General features: G+C 38.0%; 1 protein-coding gene across 1 annotated transcript in view; it reads left to right on the top strand.

Moving 5' to 3' along the window:
• CPQ (carboxypeptidase Q) overlaps nt 1–23,572 on the top strand; it is a 147,568-nt gene that overhangs the window by 74,105 nt on the left and 49,891 nt on the right. Inside the window, exon 5 of the mRNA XM_084213501.1 lies at nt 18,423–18,534. Coding sequence (XP_084069627.1) covers nt 18,423–18,534 — 112 coding nt within the window. The remainder of the gene's footprint in view (nt 1–18,422; nt 18,535–23,572) is intronic.

The following is a 23,572-nucleotide window of genomic DNA, read 5'->3' as shown; positions in this document are numbered from 1 at the left end:
TTCTGTAAAAGCCATGAGTAAAAAAGCTGTCTCCTTCTCTGCTTTCCTGCTCTGTTGATATGAATATACACTAGTTGTGTTATACTTTTCCTTTCATAAAATTTAAGGGGCTCCCACCTTCAGCCACACTAGTCAAAAGAAAAATGCTTGAGATTATTGTATATCTTTTTCTCAAATTTTATTTTTGTAATCTGTTAGCACTGTCCTCTGCTGCCTTTATGCTTTTATTTATTTTTAAAAATCTATCAAAATTTGCCTTTTTTTTTTTTTTTTTGCTGCAGGAGGTGTTATTTAATGTGCCATTTATCACAAAATTTAGGTGTGTGGCTAGTGCTCAGTGTCAGATGTATACTTCCAGCAAGCACTGGGAGGAGAGGAGGAACTTCCAATCAAAGCACCAGGCATACACAATGGTTTCTTTGTGCCTGTATTTAACATGTTCCAACTAATAAAGCTAACTAATACTGTCATTTATAATGGATGCACTGCCAAAGCCCCTGACACTGAAAATAGTAACTTTTTAAAAGTAAGTATATAGGAACAACAATTGAAAAAAAAAAAGAAAATTGCAACCCAATTAATAGAATCTAATCCTTGCAGAAAAAAACCCCAAATGTCAGACCATGTTCTTTGTTTATTGACTTCCTACCTACAGAAAGTTGCTTAAAATTATTCTCTGTAGAGACTCATGTTTCTCTGGCAAAACTTGCAGTCTATTGTGGTAAGCATCTGCATTTTGAGAGGGAAGAGCTTTTTGGGAAAAGGTCAAACTGCATACTGCACCAAACTAGTGTAACATGCAAACAGTGCTATTTAATCAGCAAACTATTTTATGCTGTCATAGCATCCTATATAAGGGAAAATATAGGGGTGCTGGATATGTCAAGAAGCACCATGGAGTTGTTGAATTCCATGAATTCTGAGAAACTAAGTGAAATTAAATAGTCCTTGTGTGCAGGTTTTGAAAAAAACAGCCTAAAACCAAAGCAAACAAAACAAACAATCCCCCTCCAACCAAAAAAAAAAATCTCAGCAAAACCACACATAACCCATCCCTCTGAATATAGTCCAGACCCTGCAGAGTACATGGAAGGGAGAATTGGCTCGCATATTAATTTCTTTAAATGTCTCTTCCATCATATGTTGCCTGGATTAAAAACATTTGTGTTCAAAAGGTCTTTTGCTTCTATCTCTAAACAAAATACAGGCATATGTTCACTAGAATTTCAACATGGTCACTGTTAAATACTCCTGATGTGAAAGTAATACACTTAGTCATTTCCTTTCTATTGAGCCCTTTGGAAAAACAGTTTTCTTGCTATGTTTGTCATGAAGAAAATGCCTTTAAAATTTGTAATAGTAGTCTGGAGTCAAGAAATATGATTTAACATCTAGTAAATTGTGTTTTTATGAAAAGTTGGGTATAGTGTCCTGGATTTAGGGGGAAGGCAACCGCTGCAAAAACAAAATGCAGAGTCATTGAGGCTGAATTCTTCATTTTACTGTATCACATTTGCTATTACCAGCCTAGATAATACCACCATCAATGTTTCCCCTCAAGTATAGGAAAAATGTAGTTCTCTGGTTTTTGTATAATTCTGGGTTCCAAAATGTTACTTCAGAAAAGAAATTTGCTACAAATGTCATGTGAAATGAACTTTCATCTTGTAACACTCTATTGTATTTTGTATCTGCATGCACTTTCTCATATTGAAAAACATGTGCATCTCATTTTATATATAAGTTGTTGATTTGAGTCTTTCATGATCTGAGATAAGATTCAGTAAACTAAAAATTTAATAACTTGTGGGACATTTAAGGACAGTTTAAATGTTACATTTTCTGGTTAGAATGCACACATGCCATACCTGAAGATGTATGGCCTGTTATGAAGTTCTAAATATGAACAGTGCTTTATGAAGTGTTTTCTGGTTTTCTTCTCTGTATCCTCCACGGTGGTCAAGCTGTCAATAAATGGGCTCTTTGGTTGAAAAAACTGAGAGGAAATTCAAGCTGAATATTGGAGAGGCAGGAGAAAAGGCTGACACTGAGTGATGGAATATTTTTCCAGGAATGTGATACAAATTCTGCATTTCTAGTCTCTCTGGTTGCCAGTTTAAGTTGCCCTCTCCCCTCTGTCCTTTATTTGATTATTCATTTTCCTGTCTTTCACACAAAGTTACTCTGATTCTGCCTGAGATGGGTAGTGGGAGAGGAATGGAGTTTCTTTAGGAGATAAATGCTCTCTTTTGATTTGCTTGGTAGCCAAAGCAATCCACTGAAGAAGACTGACCCACACCTGACAGCTGTGCTGGCTTCCAGATTCCTCCCTGAAGTTTGAAAATTGGGAATGGGGAAGATGGGAGGGAAATTTTAGTTACAACCAGGTACTTGGGCTTTTGGAAACCAGCATGTACTTACAGGTGCAACTGATGATGAAGATAGTCTGGAGAGCTAGCAAATGAAAGTCTCCAGATGCTGTAATGGCAGCTATGGTAAGGATGGTGTGTGGTGTTGCCAAGATAACCTGGTGATGGAAACTCTTTGGCATTCTCTAGTGCAGCTTTTGTTATTACATGAAAAGTCTAATGTGTTTAATACCCACCTTTTGCCAGTACAGTTGTTGTTCAGTGTACCTTGAGCTTTTATTGTGCTTTGTTGTTCTTTCCAGAAGAAACTCAGGTCTCTCATAAACACTTAAAAGTTTTTCTGTAACATATTTATAGCCTGGGTTTCCATTCTGGTTTTATTTCTCAGTGTTTCCTTGGGACAATTTGAAGATATTGCGTCCTTAGTACAAGAATTTGCTGTAGCTCAGTAGAGATCATTACTGTGGCAATCTAGCACAGTTTTTTTGTAGATGTTCATGTGTGTACTCATTTGTACTTTCACTGTTGATATGCACAGAACAAAGAACATGTTGCAGCAACACCAGCCAATATCTGTTCTCAGGGAGCAGTTTCTATCAATATCTTCACCTCAAACCTATGCTGTCTTGATGATAGTGGCAACAAGTCATGTTCTCTGGACATACTTGAATTGGACTCAACCCTTTCCACAGAATCGTGGAAACTTTTTATCTGCAGCTTTCTCTTTACCTCATTTGACTTCTTTACTCTCTCTACTAACTTCTTGTATATTTATAAAGAAATTAAATATTAGTTAGCTTTTTTTGAAAAGCATGTTTATTGGAGCATGTAGAATAAGTGAATCAGTTGTAGAACAGGAAGTGTAAGGTTGGTTGTTAAATTGCAAAGTCTGTAGGCAAAGGAAATATTTCAGTTCTGCATCTGTCTTCCTTATGTGTGGCTCTGCTTCGATTACAATGGTGTCATTAGGATAGATTAGTATCGAATATCCTGCAGCTGGGAAGAGTAAAAGTTAATTACTTGAGCAAGAGCTGCAACTACAGTCTGAGTTTTCTGAATGTAGGTTGTTTCAGAAAACCATCATGCAACTTATGTGTTTTGGGGATATGGGCATTGCAGAGAACCCGTTTTTTGGAGTAGCTTTTTCTAAGAGGATGTTTGACATGTATTTCGCTATGGCAGGAGTAGCACCTGCTAGCAGAGTCATCTTGTCTTTTTTCATTCCTAGTAATTGAACAAGTTAATTTGCATTTTGTTTCACTTGTAGAATGCAAAATCCAGGTGAACACTTTTACTTATTCTTGAAGATCAATTAAATAAATGTATCAGTTTCATTGCACTTCTGACCTTACCTTGGAATCGACAATTTTTAAAAGCCATAATAAAATGTCCTCACCTTTGAACAAATTGGTGACTCTCATTCCCTTTGGTCTGTCTCCATCTTATATGGTTAAAATATGAACTGTCTGCCTGAAAACTTCAGTCTCTTGAAAAGAACATGATGGACATAAGAAATGCTGGCCAGCATTCAAGCATATTTTTTTGTTTCAACAGGTATGAAGCTTCCAAGAATGGCTTGGAAAGTTGTGTAAGTCATCAGTGGGAGGAGAAAAGTTCAGAAATAGCTACAGATTCCTATCAGTTATTCTGAAATAGTTGTGTTATTAACACTAGTATGTGGGAGTAAAAATTGTTGAATGCACTCAATTAATTAGGAATACTAACCAGATTTTTCATGCAGTTATGTCTGATAACAAGAGCTGGAATGGATGCATTAGGAGAATCTTGTTATTCGCGACTCTATTTCTCTCTGTGCAATCTTGCCAGAAGTTTATTTAAAGGATAGAATAAGTTTCTTTTAACATTCAATTATTAAAATATTTAAGCAGGTACAGCCCTGATAAAATCTTTACTAAACATGCCTTTCAAGCTTATTAATTCAGGACATATAATCAGTTTTGTGTACTACTGTGATAACCATTGTGTTTAATTTTGAAAGTTAGAGACACAAAACCTAATAAAATTAGAATAGAAGCCTCTGAAAACAGTGCCTGAAGGAGAAATTAAATTCATTCCAACACAAGAAGATATGAAGTACAAATAGAACTGCAGTAATAATTTTAGTATGACACAAGATTTCATTAAAAATCTATTTTATTGCATTTAGTGTCAGGGTTGTGGAGGCTGACTGAACGTAGGTTCTTTTTGATACTTATCTTAGAGGATAGACTAATGTTTAATAGCAGTTTGTGGTGCTTGCCATCTGGTTAGCCAGTGCTATGTAGATTTCAGATTTTCTGTTAGATATCAGAATTTCTGTAAGCACACAGTCCTCTGTCATGTGTGAAATTGGGGAGTGCAGGGATAGTTAGGTAAATAAGTTATTTTAGCTTGCAGCCATAGGAGGAGAAACTAGAGGGAGGTGACATTGGCAATGAGACACATCCTTTCAGATGAAGGTCAGGGATTTAAGTCTAAGGTGAAGTGACAGGAGTATTAGTTAGTACTGACAGATTTTATGTGCCCTAGGGACATAAATTTGATGTTAAGTCCAAGTAGACAGAAACCCACATCACACAAACCTATCTGTATAACCTGAATCTAGCTGGTGTTTCAGATGTTCTTTCTGATTTCCTCTCTGTAGCTGCACATGGGGGAAAAAAAAATAACAAGCTCTAAAGGTTTCTCATGCTATGGAGGAGATGAATAAATTTGTGCCTCTGAAAATGCAGAGATGATACCAACCTGCAACCATTCCTTAGGCACCTGATAAAAGGGAGCTGGATTCCATGTAAAAAGCACAGCTTTGTAAGACATCAGTTTGATTCCAGAGCGTGACGACCTTGAGGACAGCTTTCCCAGTTTTTGGGGAAATGCTGTAATCACTCTACATATTCCTTCTAATGAATACTCAAATGTTTCACATATGCTGAACCAATTCCAAGTGAGATAACTTCCATTTTATGGTCCCCCATCTGTGGTAATCACACTGGTTTTTGGAAAAGAGCAGGACAAGGAACCTTTGTATCTCTTTCTTTCTCTTAATGCAGTTGACTTGTTTTTCACATTTCTGCAGGGCTCTGAGTTATCCATCTGCTTTCTATTCTGTGTTGGGAAAGCACTGGTTTGTGTCTGGCATAGAGTTATCAAATCATAGAATCACTTAGGTTAGAAAAACTTTTGAGATCTTGGAGTCCAGCTGTTAACCTGGTACTGCCAAGTCCACCACTGAGCCATGTCCCTAGGCATCACATCTACATTCCTTTAAATACCTCATGGATGCTGATTCCACCAGTTCCCTGGGCAGCCTGTTTCAGTACTTAACAACCCTTTTGGTGAAAAAAAATTTCTTACTGTCCAGCCTGAATCTCCCCTGGCACGAGGTGAGGCTGTTTCTCTTGTCCTATTACTACTGCTTGGGAGAGGGGGCCAACCTCCACCTGGCTACAACTTCCTTTTAGGTAGTTGTAGAGAGCGATAATGTTCCTCCCGAGCTACCTTTTCTCCAGGCTGAACTACCCGAGTTCCCCCAGCTGCTCCTCATAAGACTTGTGCTCCAGACCCTTCACCAGCTCTGTTGCCCTTCTCTGGACACATCTGTGCATGCTTTAAAAGATGGTAACAGGCAGCAGACATACAGAGCCCAGGCAACTTACACACTTGAACTGTCTTTCAGCCTTGGAGTAAGCCGAACATCTTGGAGTGCATATTGTCACTCTTTTTTCCTGCTTTGCCACATCTGTACTTTGCACCAGGTTTACCAAAGTCCCCTGCACTCTAAATGCATTCCAGAGCCTTTGGGTTACTGCTTCCAATAAAGCAAATCTCTTTTAACTTAGAGCAGAAATTCCACCCTGAAAATCATCCTGACAACAGTTGTCTCATCTGGTCTTTTGCTGACATTGTTTGAGTTTGAAAATCAGCCTCTTCTCCATCTTGGTGAAAACTTGTGTCAAACATACTTTAAGTTTCACAAGAGTATATAAACAAAGAAATTAGGGACAGATAAACATGCAGGGTGTGCTATTGCTCTGTATCAAAACTTTGGTTTTTTGAGACACACAAATGGCATTGAGTAGGGAAATCTGCCAGTGTTACTTGCAAGTACTTAGCTGTGTCTTTGTGAATGTCACTTTGGTTGGTACTAGAAATTGTGGACTGAATTCTTGCTTGTGTGAAGACATACAGTTCCAATAATTTCTAAATAAGACAGAGGTTTCAAGTCTCTATTTGTTATTATTTTCCATGGAAGCTGTCATAAATATAAGAATAAATGTTAATCTTCACTCTATTCCTACATAATAAACAGTTGCTTAGTCCCATTTTACTGACAAAGAAATCAATACAATATAATGAACTAATTTGAACATAGAAATAAGGAATAATTATTTTTTAAGTTGACAATTAAGCCTCAGTAGAAGTGCTATTTTAATGACAGCAACAGAAGAAACTGAAGGGAGTACCATTGGTGAAAGAAGACTTGTAATTTGAAAATTGTGTTGATGCTTTGAAGACATGTTTCATACAATATATAAAGTAATTATTTTTATGGTCAGTGTAAGATATTTTCTTCCATCTTGAGAGCCAAGTAATTTCTGTGGATTCATTCATTGGTTCATAAAACTTTTAGAAATGAATTGCAAATTATTTAATAAAATGGATTTCATACCAACTTTAATTTTTGCCGTGATTTTGACTACCCTAAGCAGAAAAGAGGTCTTTTGTCTTTTGCTAGTGAAATACTATATTGAAGATTGCAGTTTAATTTTATCCATCTGAATCTAGAAGGACATAGTGGGCCTTGGTAGAATTGATTTCCAAGTTGTGTTCTGCTTTTTGTATCTCTAATGGAATTTTCTGAGCAAAAGAAATGTGGATTATATATTGATCCAGAAGAAAATATGAATTAGTCTTTCTGGAATCAGTGTCATAATTACAAAAAGTGACTTCTGGAGATCACATAGCCTTACCCTGTGCTCAAAGCCATGTCAACTAGAGCTGGTTGTGTAGGGCTTGGGTCTTGAATATCTTCAAGGACAGAGACGCCACAGACTCCCTGGACAAAAGTTTCAATGTTCTACAGCCCTTGTAGCAAAAAGATTTTTTGCTTATTTTTAAGTGGAATTTCTTCTATTTCAGTTTCTGCATGGTGCTTCCTGTTCTGTAAGTGGGCACTGCTGACAAGAGTCTGTCTCCCCTTCTTTACAGCTGCCACCAAGAATTTATACACTTCAATGAGATCCTGAAGCCTTTTCTTCTCCATTTTTTTAAACTAACTTTAGTCAGGGGTTTGTTCTTCTTTGCCCAGGGAGAAGGGTATTGAAGTTTCTTTTCAAAACACTCTCTTCCCTGGGTGAGGGCTGATGAGCTTAACACCTCAGTGGACTGGGAGCTGCCAGAAGATTCACAAGAAATAAGTGACCATTAACAAAGATTATCCTTTAACATCATCCCCTGGTGTGTTGGAGACACTTGGTCTGGGAAAAAATCAATAGAAGAGCCAAATAACCAAAATATCATCAGAGGTGAAGGGATCAACAACCAATAGGAACCCAAATATTAAGAACTGTGTAATTTGGGACCAATGAACATAGAACCAGAGAATTGCTTTGGGTTTGTATGTATAAATCTAGTAAAGAACCATGTGTGATGGAATGATTTTCACTGCACAACCTGGGCAATGTGTGGATGAAATTATTTCTATTGCACATCCTGGCCAGAATAAACTAATTCCTGAATTCTCTAACACTGAAAAGATGTTGTTGGAGAGTTTTTGTTTCTCATGCTGTTTCAGTGACACCTCCATCACGTCTGTGGTCCAGTGTAGTCACATCTTTCTTGTTCTGGGGAGCTCCAAGCTGGACACAGCACACAGATGCGTCTCAAAAATGTGGAAGAGGTGTCTCTCCAGCGCTGAGTGGTGGGGAAGGATCACCCTCCTTGACCTGCAAGCAGCACTCTGCCTGATGCAGCTTGGGTGCCACTGGCCTTGTTTATGGCACAGGTGCACTGCTGGCTCATGGTCAATTAGCTGTGCACCAGGACCCTGAGCTCCTTTCTCTGCCAAGCTGCTTTCCAGCCTATCCCCAGCATGCTCCTTGAAAACCAGCCAGCTCTCCTGGAGTCTTTTTTCTCTCCAGCTCTGTCTCCCATAGGATTCTTATAAACAGGTCCTTGAACAGGCTAAGCACTACTTTCCCCAAGATCAGAGCTCAGGTCCTTCTCCTGAGCCCCACCATCTTATGTTTACTGCAGACCTTCGCTGCATTCCCAATCAGTTCTTCCTTGTTCGTAATTATGAGGTCTAATCCATGAGCATTTCCCTCAAGGATTGATTCCATGGTGTGTTCCTGCAGTTCTGGGAATGCCTGAAGCTAGTGCTGCATTGAGACATTAATTGTACACTTTAGAAGCAACGTGTATGGGAAAGAGAAAATGTTACATGCAGATTAAAAAAAATCAGTAATGAATAATGAGATTCTTAGAAAAAACCCTGTAACTAATAAGAGGATAATCTCAGCAAAATTCTGAGAAAACTTGTGCAGGTGCAAGGAATGTAGGATAAGCCATAAAAATATAAGAGGGTTATAGTAATCAAATGAAAGACTAATTGAGTGTTTTAGCATACTAGACAATGAAATCCTTTGGGCATGGAGGAAATGGCAAGAACCTAACCTATGTGAGGATTTGTGGAGTAAAAGGGCAAGATCAGAAAACCTCTGTCACAGGCTGTGAACACAGACCTGTGAGAGAAGGATGTCTTTGCTATCACTACAGAAAGGCCTGGGGCTGCTATCTACTATAAAGAAACAAGGGCAAGTGGCATTGCTAGTTCTGATAGGTCCTTGTGACTGTAGAAGTGGGACTCTTCTGGGAGAGTGCTGGATTACATGACCAACACTTCTTTTAGTATGTGCAATGGTGAGATGCAGCAATTTCATTGTGTTCAGTTGGTGGTGATGAATAATAAAAGTGTCTGGAGGTGCGGCTCACAAGGCAGGCTTGTCAGCTGACCGCATTCAAAATCCAGTTTGGCTTTTGAATGCTGCAGTGATAGCCCAGCAGGGCACATTTTTTAAAAAGGCTTGTGTTATAATGGGTATTAGAAAAAATATTTTCCTAAGGAAACAGTTTTTCCTGAGAAGTTATAGCATTTCAGAAACGCTGAACCAGCTTTTCTAGAGAAGTTACAGATTTTTAATGTGAGAAATTTCAGAACCTGACTGGACAAAACTCTAACTGATCAGATACAAGTTGATCCTGCTGCGAGCAGGATATGGAAATCAGTGCACAGTCAGAAGTCCCCTCCAACCTCAAGTTTTCTCCAGTGCCTGCTGTCTGCACAGGGACGTGTGTTAGTTTTTAAGCCTCCTCTCTTACAGTGCTCTGCTGTTCCTACAGCCATGTAAGGGTTGTTTTGACTTGCTTCCATCAGCATTCTTCTTGGGGAATTTGTAAAGTCTATTTTCTTGAGGGCAGTTGAGAGGTAGCTATTCAGGATGGCTTTCAGGACGTTTTAGGTCATCACAATGCTCTAAAGCAGTGCTAGTGAGGCAAGGTTATGACTAATTAGGGATCCTCTAGTGTTCTTGAGAGGAAACAATATTTGTAATTTGTTTTGGAGAAAAATCTACTGTTTTTACAGTTTTAAAAAGGGAAGCTTGCTAGTAATGCCTCGTATCACTGTGTACAAGTAGGCTTTGTAAATGCTTCAGCAAAAGAAGTAGTATTGGATATTAATGTTTATTTTAGCTGAGATTAGTTTTGATATCTGAAAAAAGGAATTTCAAAGATAGAACATTTGGGGACGTTGCTAGATCTATAATAATGTAGAATCCTTTATATCCCTGAAGGGAAAAATATATAAATATATATACTCTAGATTATACAAATTATCTACTATATATGTAAGGGAAGTCTTCCTTTGATAAGTGTAGAAAAAAGAGAGCTTCTCTCTTCACATGAACTCAGATGACATTTTAGCTTTCCTACAGGGGTATTGCAGAGATTCTTTGCTGATCTTTGAACTAGAAAAAAGCAGATACAACATCTTCTTTATGCAAGGGTATGTGATATTTCAGTGATACCTGATTTTGTTTAGAGGTAGTTATTGTTACAATTTTTCCTTTTAAAACCTCTAGAAGTGGGTTGAAATATGTTATTTTAAATCCTTATTTTCAAAGTAGAGTATTATGAAGAGTGGTATTATTTCTGAAATGTCACAGCTCAGGAATAGGAAATAAAAGATGCTTGAGGACTTAAATATGGAAATTCTAAGTCTTAAAATCCAACATTTAATCTGAAAATGGAAGTCATTTCAATACTTGGTTATCTTTTGAATGCCCATATAGTTTCTATGTCTTATTACCTTTGCTACAATTCAGTAATAATTTCTTTTTGGACTAATTTTCTCATTCACTATCATACATACAATAAATAATACCAGCTCATTTACTACTACTAGTTATTAACTACTAGTTATTAATTACCACTACATATTAACTACTAGTCAGTGGTTTTGAGATTCGCTTCAAACAGGGAGGTTTAATTGCAGTACTTTCCAAGAACACTTTTGTTTCAATCACTTCTATGAAGTAGAGATTCAACTTTATAGAGTTTACTGTATGTTGTAACACAGGGGCTCTTTGAAGGTTAATCAGATTTTTAGCAATAATAGGGTTGGATTCTTGTGTGACTGAGTCACTTCTGTTTCATGTGCAGATCTGTCATTTAATCAGAAGCCTGGAAGTTAAGACTTAATACACTGCATATTAAATAGAAAAGACAGTTGTTGTTTTAATAATTTTTTTTTTCCTTCTGAACTTCACTATATCTTTAGGACTGTAAATTAGTTGAGACAGCTAGACTGATTATTTAAAAACCATTCCTAATGTGCGTAAAATCTAATAAAAGAAGCTGTACTGTGAAGTCATATTATTTGGACACCAAAGCTAAAACTAATTTGAAGAAATATCCTTATATATACAAAATAAAATCCACTAAATGTGGTGATGCTCCTGATTTACATGTAGGGCATGATTTAATCTAATTGCAGTTTAACTGGGGGCAGTTAGTGTTTTCTTAAAAGCAAGTACAAAAACACACAAATCTTTGTCACCCAAAACAAATATTTGGGGAATGGCCTGATTAGACTGTCATAAAGAGTTTTAATCAAGTAAGTTTTTTACAACTGAATATTTCTGATACAGCTCCATGCTTGAATTTAGCTGTTGAAGTTGATAAAATTACACACAATAGAGTAGGCTTGTGTTTAACAATTACTGGACAAAGTATTTTTCTTCTGGTAGCAATGCCCCACACATCTTAAAATACAGGAGAGTTAAAATTCAAATATGCATGATATGTATATCTTACCTTTCATGTTAGTTTAACTCAAATCCCATGCCATATGTACTATGTTACAGTACTCAGTACTCTGTGTTGCTGATGGGCACTCAGCTTTGTCCTCCTGTCTTCCTCAAATGTTGAAATGCTGAGCTTGAATAATGATAGTGTATACAAAACACAGTGTCCCAGCAAGAACTGTTTAAATTGTTATCTTTATAATGCAGTGCTTGAGAAGTTTTGGTCAAGTATTTATCCTGCTCTTGGAAGAGCTAGGTTGGATTCCAGAAGGGAAGATGATGTGTGATGTGTTTGCTGCAGTCAGTGTGGTGCTACAGCACACAGGATTACAAATTCTGATTATTTAGGTTTTGGAAGGCCTTTGGGGAAAAGCCAAGGGACTGATTTACAGAATTGTGCTGCATGATACAAATTAAATAACAATTATAAATATTTTAAAATTTGAGGAATGTTGGTTTGCATACAGGAAGGAAGTTCTGCCTGCACACAAAATATCAAGTAGGAAGAGTTGCATTTGTTTTGCTGTGTGACTTGAAGACAGAAAGGTTTGAGGTGGAGTAGGAAGAGAATGAGTCAGGGCAAAAAAAGCTATATATTTCCTTTTCCCCCATAAGAAGGGGGAAAGGAAATATAGTCTACAGATTAAGAAGTGCTTTAAGGAAGGATGCTGTGAATATTGGTGCCAGCTTTGCTATGTGGTAAAGGAGCACAAATGCGTGTTTCTTGGTGTTGCCATTTCCCCAAATATATTTGGAAGCTCCTACTGTGGATGATACTAATACATCCTAAAATTGCCATGCCATATTTACTGTTCTATATTTGTAAATCTGAGTATGTGAAGACTTTACTTAGTCATAGTTCTGAAAGCAAGTTAAGTGTGATGGGCTTAAATTTAGTCCTGCCAGCTGTTTTATATGCCCACTAGTTAGGTATATGATATGCTGCCTTTCTTTTTTCCTTTATTCTCATGCTGTTAACACCATGAAATGAAGAAAATCTCTAAGTCCTTATAAACTGAAGCCATCTGGCTGTTCATAGCTGTAATGCTATCCAAATGTGTAAATTACTAAAAATGTATTCCCTTATGCTTAGGAGCACAGGCCTGAGTTTGGTGCTGGGTTCCTCTGTCAAGAGAAGCTGGGATCAAGAGTTTTTTAGTCATGGCTTATTTAGTGCCATAAATTTTGTTGGGACTAAAGAGAATAGGAAATTGTGAAGTGAGGGAATGTTTGTGAGAATAAAAATGAGTAAAGAGTATCTGGGGAAGGACAGAAATTATAGGCAATTTTAAAATTGGATTAAATAGGGGATCCTAATTCTTATCTGACTTCTGTTTTCCTCTGATTTTGGTCCAAACATAAATCAACTTTATATGCTGTTTATACGTTTAAGGTAAGTATTGCACAAATACCCCTGCACTGGCAGAGGGTTCATGCAAGGAAAATATCCAGTTAAAAGATGTAAGACCTTGTTTTGGTACTTAGAATTTCAGATGGAAATTTCACTTGGAAGCAAACTGGAAAAAGTGAACCACAAAAATTTGAATAGAAATGTTTTTCATGGTTTTCCAGGTAATTGTGAACTGGATGAGAACACTGCAAACCTTTGTTGCCTGAGGAAACAACTAACTTCTAGCATTATTTAACTGAAAATGTATATGAAGAGTTGAAAAGAAGTCGCGTTACAGTCTAGAGGACTTCGCTATTTAAACTTGGTGTTTTGGCATACAGATGCTTGGGGTCTGAATGTGTCGTGACTAAAGCTGCTTGATCTGGTTCTAATATCCTGTTTAGTTCTTGGTCATACCCCATGCAGCACTACTGGCTGGGGATGGAGTGCCTGGACAGGAGCCAGGCAGGAAGGAACCTGGGGGAACTGATTGACAACAGGCTGAACATGAGCCAGTGTGTGCCCAGGTGGCCAAGGCAGCCAAGGGCATCCTGGCCTGTATCAGCAACAGTGTGGCCAGCAGGAGCAGAGAAGTCATTCTTGCCCTGTACTGGGCACTGGTGAAGTGTGCTGTGTCCAGTTCTGGGCCCCTCAATTTAGGAAGGATGTTGAGGGGCTGGAGCATGTCCGGGGAAGAGCAACACGGCTGGTGAAGGGTCTGGAGCACAAGTCCCATGACAAGTGGCTGAGCGACCTGGGGTTGTTTAGCCTGGAGAAAGGGAGGCTCAAGGGAGACCTTATTCTCTACAACTGCCTGAAAGGAGGGTGTAGGCAGGTAAGGCTTTGTCTCTTCTCCCAGGGAACCAGCAACAAGATAACACAGTCGTAAGCTGCACAGGGGGATATTTAGGTTGGATGTTAGGAAGAATTTCTTCACAGAAGGGGTGATTGGACACTGGAATGGGCTTCTCCAGGTAGATGGTGGAGTCACTGTCCCTGGAGGTGCCTAAGAAAAGACTGGATGTGGCATTTAGTGCCATGGTCTAGTTGACAAGGTGGAATTTGGTCATAGGTTGGACTTGATTATCTCAAAGGTCTTTTCCAAACTTACTGGTTCTGTGATTCTGTGATTCCATGATTCTGTGGTTATGTGATTCTTTGTGTATGTGATGCTTGTTTAAGTTTTCTGTCCTCTTGCAAGTTAAGGTACTCCTTATCTTCACTGTCTGCTGGAGGAAGATGTAAAGAAAAGTACTTTTGAGTGTTTTGAATGCTGAAAGTTATTACTATGCTTTTCTAAGAGAAATATGTTGATAGGCAGATTCATGCAATACAAATCCTGTTCTGTGAACCCAAACCTCCACCCATGAAGTCTTCTTCATCCCTGAAGGGCAATGATGAAGAACCATTACTCTTCCCGTACTCTTACATTACCTGATATACATCTCTCTCAGGGACATGAAATACCCTGGTGGTTTTCAAAACTTAATACAAATGTTATTATAGATTAAATGAAGTGATTGAAAATGTTGCTCGTAGTTCTTTCCAAATGTTTAATATTTATGATCTCTAAGGTTGCATAGAAAGAAGCCTTTGCTTTAGCTAAAAATGGGATAGACATTTCTTAAAATTCTGTTTAATCAAGCAGAAGATAGTTCACCTGCATTTTATGAAGCTGTTGCAGGACAAATGCAATTGTCCTGTGTGACTACATATGGGATGGGAGATTATTTTTTAGTGGCATAAACCATCCTGCTTAGAAAAGGATGAGACATGCACATACATGTGAATGTGTATTTCCTCTTCCTAATTTTCTTGAATTTAGAATACTAATTTTTTTCCAAAATATTTCAATATGCTTGACTGAAATGCAGGACATGACCTAAAGGCAGCCTATAGAAATCATCATGCTGATGCAGAAGGAAATAGAATAGGAAAGATTAATCTTAAGTTGTCATGTTGCATGCAAGCTGTCTTATTCCAAATTTATTTTTAGTCGATTTGGCAAATATGTATTTCTACTGCCCTGCACTGTTGCTTGTAGTTTCTCTGCATATTTAAAACAAATACTTATACTTACAGATACTTACAAGCGTTGCTTTGCAATGCTTGTGCTCTTCTGGTGTTCCTATAGGCTTGTTTTGTTTAAGTTATAAGTGTATGTGTAGATTTGGAGCTGAGAATCACATAACAGCTTTGAAAGCAATGTGGAAAATGCGATAATCATATGTCCTTGATAGCTTTAACTGCCTTTGTTATTAGCCCACCTATACAGAGTATTTTAATACTATTACTTTATAATATTACTTTAAAGAATATAGTGGTTTAGACTGAATTTCAGAAATATTTCCATTCATTTGTGAGACACATTCCATCTACTTAAAGACCAAGATAAACACAGTGGGTTTTGTTATTTTATAACTGTGTCTTATTTTAAGAATGTCTACGGCTATCAGCATGATCAGTGAAACTTTCATTTCATCAGCTGCTACAAAAACAACTGTTTTGAAGAAACTTTAGAGATACAATGGTTGTATTTATGTAGCTGCTCTTGGCAACAGCTTCAGTAAATTTAAGTTGAAGTTCATCCATAAAATTAACTGACTTTCTCAATCCACTTGAACCTTGATCTGTTTTGGTGTAATGGTCTGGAGTTGGTGAAGAAGCTTTACAATTGGAGTCTGTAACCCCAAATGAGATTACACCACTTTCTTCTGATTCAGAATTTCCTGCTGTTGCAATATGTGTTGTTCCACAGAAATGAGGAGTAATTCCCTCTCAGACACTGTTGAGATTGCTCCAAGGAACAGCGTTAGTGATGTATTCTTTCACTGCTAAAGAAAAGACATCCTATTGTAAACTCAGTTGTCTCTCAATGAGTTTACAGACTTGTTCTAAATAATTCACTTAATCTTTAAGCTCTGTTTCCTGGGAGACAAAATAGTTAGTTTCTTAAAACCAATTTTTGCTTTAAGAACAAAGAAGCTGCATTGTGATTTTGAAGCTGTGGAATAGACGTCCTTTATACCACAGACAACTGGGTTTTCACTCAGAGCCTTTTCTGTTCTTTTAAAAAAATTATTATTATTTGTGGATTCCTTATTGAGTGGACTCTATTGAATCTGCATCAGCTGGCTGCAAAGCGTGGTGGTGTTTGAGCTCTCTCCTGCATAGGCAGGTTGCAATGGGGCTGCACATTCAGGAATGAACAGAACACAGAGCAGAATTCATTCACACATTGCCCTCACTACCAGCAAGTGTGAACATGCACATATTCCTCCCTTAGAAGAAAGCAAAAAGAACAGCCACAGTGAGCATTTCTCTTCTCTGCTCTCATTTCGGGAACACTTCTACCTCCAAAGCTCCTATTGCCTTTCTCAGATGATCTGGTTTCAAGCTATGTTGCTATTAAGTACTTCTACTGCAGGGCAGTGTCCCTTGAAAATGTGCTGTTTGCAATCTTTTGTGTTGGCCCTTTGAGGGTCATGACATTAAATCACAAAATCACAGGAATACCCCTGAGAAATTCTGAGGCTTTTAGAGAGGGGCCATCCATCCAAGTTTAAGCACTTTTGTAGGAGGGGACGTTTTGGAATTAAGATTGCAGCATGTCTATTTTCTACCAAGAAAATGGGTCTGTGCTGGAAAGCAAACACATGTTAAGGCTGGATAACCAGAAAAGGGAGTTGAGACGTGAGAAGGAAAGAGTAATTTGTTCTTCAGATTTTGATCACAAGCTTTTTCTGCTTCTGAGGCATGACTGTTCTGTTTCTTGTAACACACACATTTATAAAGATCTCACAGTCTAATTTCTAAATTTAAAGTGGTTTGGTGCATTCTGGTTGGACCCATGGCAGTTCAATGGGTATGATTATTACTTTCTCACGGCCTTTGTTTCATACTATGGGCATTTCAGTTATGTTACCTGAGTTTGTGCTTGGTTAGATGAAAAAAGCAGTGTTGGATGATGAGCACTTGATACTTTTTATCTTGCCATGATAGTCCATTATTTTAATAACCAGTGTAAACATGCTTAGATTTATCTGACATGAAGAAGAAAATAGAGATTTTAATGTTTGGGCTCCAAGTTACTTCCTTGTAATGTTTACTGCATACTTTACAGCATAGACTCTTGCCCTCCAGGAGTTACAACAGGAAAAATGCATTGTGTTCTCATTTACAGTGCTAGACTAGTTATCCAGTGGTGAGTGGTAGATGAGATAATACACCAGGAGATCCTCATCCCTTAGGGAGAAGAAGGTGGAAGAAAGAATTAATATTTTTTACATTTTTCTGGATCCCACAACTCTGAGGCTTGCTCAACATCAGCTAACCAGACAGTGAGAAGCATCCCTTTGTTTATGGCAAGTTCTGAGCAGAAAACAGGTGGATGCTCCAGGGTCTCCTTCAGTTTTTCCTTACTGCTGAGTTGTCATAGGTTGAACACATCCTGCTCTTGTTTTTGCGCTGTTGTACAATTTTACCACACTTCCTGCTTGGCTCAGAGTTTTTGTCCCTCCTTGACCCTTCCATTGTAATCATAGATCCATCAGCCATTCAGCTCAAGGCCCAGCCGGGGAACTGTCACACTTGTGGTATTTGTCTGATGCTACTTGTCAACATTTGAAGGGTTTAGATTTGAAAGTAGATGTTCTGGATATGCCCATACTACAATTTTCTACTGTAGTCACAAAACCTTCTTTGCAGAAAAACCATCTGGGACTTGCTACCGTGTTTTAAAATATCCTTATGACTAATGAACTATAAAATATCTTGTCATTGTTGTAGCATATAGGGGATCTAGTAATAAATTAGAAGTCCTCTGTGGCAAGTACCATAGATATATAATAAAGCAAAAAGCTCTGAGAATGCTTCAGTCTAAGTTCATATTTTCTCCTTATGCAACCAAAAATAGGATTAATCAAATTTCATGCCTAAGGGCTTAAACAGATGGAATATGAAAGAAAATTTCACTACTCAGCAGTGTAATAGTCCAGCATCACTGGAAAGTATGCACTTTTGTAATGTAAGAGATAAAACTTTTCACTTAAACATTTCTTATAGCTTATCTAGCACCCCTTAGACAGTAGTTGAAAGTAGTAGAATCTAAATTAATATTCAGCAACTAGAGAACAATGTTTAATTTTATTTGAAATATTTCTTTCCTCTAAAGAAAGAAATATTTCTAAACGAAAATGCCAACTTTGTGACAAAATCATTAAAATGCTTAAATTCTAAACAAAATTTTCTGATTCAGCATTTTCACGTAGATATGTTTTCTCATAACTACTTTTCCAGGTTGTATTGGTCAGTGGACATCTGGACAGCTGGGACGTTGGGCAGGGAGCTATGGATGATGGTGGTGGAGCATTTATATCATGGGAAGCATTATCGCTCATTAAGGATCTGGGTAAATCTTTAATTATAAAATATTTTTAACGCATTACATTTCCAGGACATTTTGTATGATGTCTAAACTGGATTTTCTATTTTATCTATGTCTCTGAGCACAAATATTCATTTTGTCACGATACCCCTCAAAACTAGTTCAAAACAGACTTTTTAGATTGTTGCTACAGTTTTCCTCCTTCATGGAAGCTATTTTTCCTCCTTATTCCCTTTTTCCACAGATGTAACCTGTGGTCAAGAGGGATGCCCAGCATATTCATTAGAAACTAAAATCAACTGCTGCTCCTGCCCTGGCAGTGTTTAAACAATAAACTATATTTCCCTGCTTCCCAGTGGAAGGATTTGTGCACTTCAACAATCTCAGTCTTTCTTGAAGAGCTCTGTGTAGACAAGCTCTGTCATGTGATTAGCTACTTGCATACTGCAGTCGTGAACATCAGACATCCCTGTGAGTTCCTATTCCTTTACTTTGCATTGTTTGAACCTCTAATCTCTCAATTTCCCAGCTTTGGAATGATTTGATTATCAATCTGTAACCAAAACAAAGTGTGTCTGTTTAAATTTTTTGGTCTTTTAAAAGCAAACTAAATAGGATTCTTCTACAAAGAATCCAAGTGTACTCCCTCTTTTACTGTTTTTTAATTTTTTTTTTTTAATTTGCTGTGTTTCCTCCTCCTTCAAGGAAAAGAAAGTTATTCTGCTGCGTTGGGTACTCTATTCCGTTCAAAATTAGCTGTTGTGTATTTCTTAAGGGCAAGTTCATGGTGGCATTGTATAATTTTTATTCACTGGGTGAATTCCCTTCACGCATGACTGAAATGCATCGCACTCTTCTTGTTTAAATATTTGATTTCCTCTGGTAGTAGCCTGTGTGTTTGCTGTGCAACCTGTGGTGAAATGCTGTTCTCTCAGCTGGGACATGCTGGAGCCTTTGCTGATGCCCTCTGTTCTGGGCAGCTGTTGTGTTCTGCTCTTCTCTTTGTACCAGTGTTCAACAGGAACACAAGGCTGGACAGAGCTTCTGGGTCTTCATAGCTGTAGGTAATCAAGGGGCCTTTCACAAACTGGCCTCCACAGTAGATTGGTTAATGCATATTTAATATCTTATGCATTTAAAATCTGACAAAAAAAAAAAGACAGCAAAGTAAAAAGATGTGAAGATTGTGTGAGAAACAAATTAAAGACTTCTAGTTAAAATAAATTCCACAGATTGTGTTTTGAATGAGCATTGTGTTTTGCACTGTGGAGACTTTGTTTGATGTTCTTTTGGACCCTGATAAATTTAGTCTCACACTAGTTCACCAAATAAATTTGAAATGAAAATAAGACAACTCAGTTGACTATGGATGTGTAGAAACATTTCATCATGTCCAGAGAGTCTTAAAGCCAGGGTGCATTGTGTAGCCATAAAACTGTGTCAGCATTTACCAAAGTATAACTGATTTTACAGCTGTGGTGATATGATCCTCAAGCTGAAATGAGCATTCTGAAATATGATTTCTAAAATATTAATTTGTATTGGGCAGTGAGAAATAACACCAGTACTTCTGCCATGGTCCTTTGGGTTAATGAAAGCAAAATACTATTACACTATTAAAGCAGGGTTTTCAGTGATAGTCTAATAGCATTTCATCATGATATCACTGTGACTCTTGGACATGTGTTATGGACAGGACACAAATTATGCCTGTTAATTTGGATTCTGAAATTTTCATGTAATACTTGAAGAATATTATAGTGCAAATGCAACTCCATATTTTCAACATAGCATCCTCCCAAAACCACTTAGTAGCTATTGGCTTAAGACCAAATATATGTAATTAATTGAAAAATCATTAAAATTATGGTTTAAGATGGGTAAGATTTTATTTTAGGCAATACAGTTTGTTTTCTTGCCTCAAGTAATTTTTTAATAGTTCTTGCTTTTATTTCTAAGTAAATCAGTTACTTAATGTATTGACCTTTATACTTCCTCATATTTCCTGAATCTTCAGTGTTAACTTTTATTTTTTTTTAATTGAGGTGGCAATTTCTGTTCTATATTGGTATATTTTTTTCTCTTAGTTTTGTTTTGCTTTTGGGTTTTCTAGCTTTTCAGACACCATAATAGTTTCACGCTCCCTACAAGGACATGTACCAGTCCAGCACAATCTGAAGTAGTTTTACATAGTCTTCAAGACTTCAAATATTTGGTAGCTTTTTTTTTTTCCATTTCCATTTTGGCTTCACATGAATGTTGTTTCTTTTTGAGGGAAAGGCAACTACATGAAAGTCAGGCTGAACTGAAACTGTTTTGCATTATATTAGCAGAGAGTGGAATGAAAGTATTTTATTGATGTAAAATCCCATGTATACATTTCATAAGAGTAGTACCTTAAAAGCATAGGGCCAGTTGTGATCTGCTGTAGTTTTTGAACACTGTTTAAAGTTATAACCATTCAGTTGGCTCTGGAAAGTAGAAGAGCTAACAAATGGAAAGCTTCTGTCTGTCTGAATACTTTGCTTCTAATAGCTGTCATATCTCTCTGCTCATCTTCCACAGTGGGATGATGGGAAGGGGGTACCTGCTGGTGGTGCCATTCCCTCTCATCCATCTCTTCAGGGAGGAAGTGCAGGCAGCAAATTCAGAGCAAATTTCAACTTCTAGATGGCTGCGTTTCAACAAGGTGAATCTTGCTACGTTTTCTGTGCAGCTGCAATTTCACTCTCAAAACATCCCCTTCAGCAGGGTGTAGTTAAACTTCAGTACCAGCTTGTGCACCTGTTGGTGCCCATGCTGGCTGCAGACATCTCCTGACCTGAGTAAAAAGAAGCATTTTCCCTAATTCATCCATATAAAGTTCTCTGTATCAACTAAACTCTTATGGCTGCTAGCTTTGCTGGTAGCTAATCTCAGAAAAATTCACTGAGTAATGGTCATACTGACTATTGGTGTTCAAAGGGGTCTTTTCTCACCATTAATAATGAAGTGTAATGAAGCACAAAGGAAAGAAAAGCATGAATTAAATTCTTGAAGCTTACTTATGCCACTGATAGGTAAGATCTGTGGCAAGCTGCTTCATGGCTGATGTGCTTAAAAAAGGAAGAACTGGAAATGTTTCCACAGAAGTTGTTTATGTGAAGAAAGATGAACATTTCAGCTGGTTATTACTCCTTATTCCTTTTACTGGGAATAAAGAAGTTTTTAAAAAGTCACTGAGGCAGTTCGTGAACTGGTCTGAACTGGTGAACTCCCTTTCCTTCAGGGAAGCCAAGGCAGTTGTGATTAGCTCTGAATTTCTGATGCTTAAGAAATTATCCTTCTACACTTGCAGGCAGAGTGTCCATGGCAGTAAACTTGTGCAACGTGCAGTTTGTCTTCTGCGATGTCTGGCAGCAGCTGCCCTGCCCAGCCCTCTGCAGGCATTAATCTTTTGATCTATTTTAACTAATTTTGATGGAGGCATAAAAATATTTAGAAAAGGCAGTTCTGATATGCTCTTCAAGTGAGTGACTGAGGAGAGACGGGCAAGTGCATTTATGTCCCACCTGAGGAGAGGCAGGCAGGAAGAAGGCGCTTTTATTCTTCTCTTAAAGAAGGCAAACACCTGGTTACCGTGTAGCATGGTGGTAATCACCAGTCTCTTTCCTTTTAACCTGTCTGCAAACTCTGTGTGATAGATTGCAAATATCTCCATGGCAGTATTGAGAGAGTTATTTGGGGCAATTAAGAGATGATGGGAAGACACTGGAGGTGTTTTAGAGAGGAAAGGCTAACAGGTTCCCATCATTAAGCTGAGGGAATCCATGGGGTGTTGGATGAGCTGTAATGCAGTGTGATGAGGGCCTTTGGAAGCTGTGGGAGAGACAGCACTCAAGCAAATTGCAGTCTTCTAGTTTTATAGAACTACAGCTGTGTTGCTAATTACAGTCTAGAAATCTCAAACCCAACTTGTTTTCAGGTTCCATTTATAATTCTAAACTTTTGTTAGTTTGTTAGTTTATGTGGAAGGAAGAGCATCTCTGGAGCTGGCCAATGCCATTTGCCTCAGCATTTTCATGTTGGTCCAGTTAGTGCTCTGGTGTTGTTTGAAACACAGCTTCTCATGTCCCTGTCTCACACAAGGTGAGATAAAAGACTAAATAATCAGCTACACATAGAACATCACCATAAAATCACACAACATTTATTTTGCTGCCATATTTTGTCATTGGTCGGACAGTTTGCAGGACTTGATCCTGCTTTGGATGTTGTTTGTCAGTTTCTGTGGAGGAGATATTTGTCCTCCTTTCCCACCACTTCAAGCCTGCCTCTCTTCTTGCTCAGGAGTCATACTTCTGCCCTGGGTATTTGAGCAAGAAGCAGCTAGTATGTATCCAATGATTTCAGAGCTTTAGCCAGTGCTCCCTCCCCTCTTTGCTCCTAATCCAGCTGTGCTCCCACACTGCTTGGCTGAGGGGCATTTCCCAGCTGAGGCTGCAGGTGTTCTGCCATCCTTCAGCCTTGCCAAAGCCACCTCACACTCTAGTGCTGGAAATGTGGGCTTTTCATCCCTAAAGGGAGCTTGAAGGAGCTGAATAATGACAATAATAGAGAAAGATCTTTAGAAGCTGGTTGTATGGCAGTGTCAGGTTTCCAAACATAGTATTTAAGTCTCCTAACAGCAGCAGGGAGCCTACTGGTGTTAGAAATCCAGTTGATTTTGTTAGATGAATTTCAGTGCTTTCTTCTGAAATACTTCAGAAATTATAATTGTTATGTCTTTTTTAAGTTAAAACATCTGGAATAATTTTTTTTTTCCTCCTGAGAATAGAAACTGATGGGTATGTTACTTGACACTACAGTCTAGTTTGTTTTCAGAGTCCCATCTCTGCTAGCACAGGAGGAATGAAAGAGTTAGCAGGTTCTTTGTTCACATCCCAGGTTTCTTTCAGCGACATTTACCCACAAACTCTCTTTCCTTGTTCAAAAAATGTGTTTTCTACCTTTTCCTGGCTATGTTTGGGTCTCTCTTGCTTCATTGCTAGCCAGCTCTTGGTTCCCTGCCAAGCCCAGAGGT

Source organism: Fringilla coelebs (assembly GCF_963513975.1).
Source record: "Fringilla coelebs genome assembly, chromosome: 1".
NCBI lineage: Eukaryota > Metazoa > Chordata > Aves > Passeriformes > Fringillidae > Fringilla > Fringilla coelebs.
The sequence above is the reverse complement of the archived record's forward strand: the minus strand, read 5'-3'. Positions and strand labels throughout refer to the sequence as shown.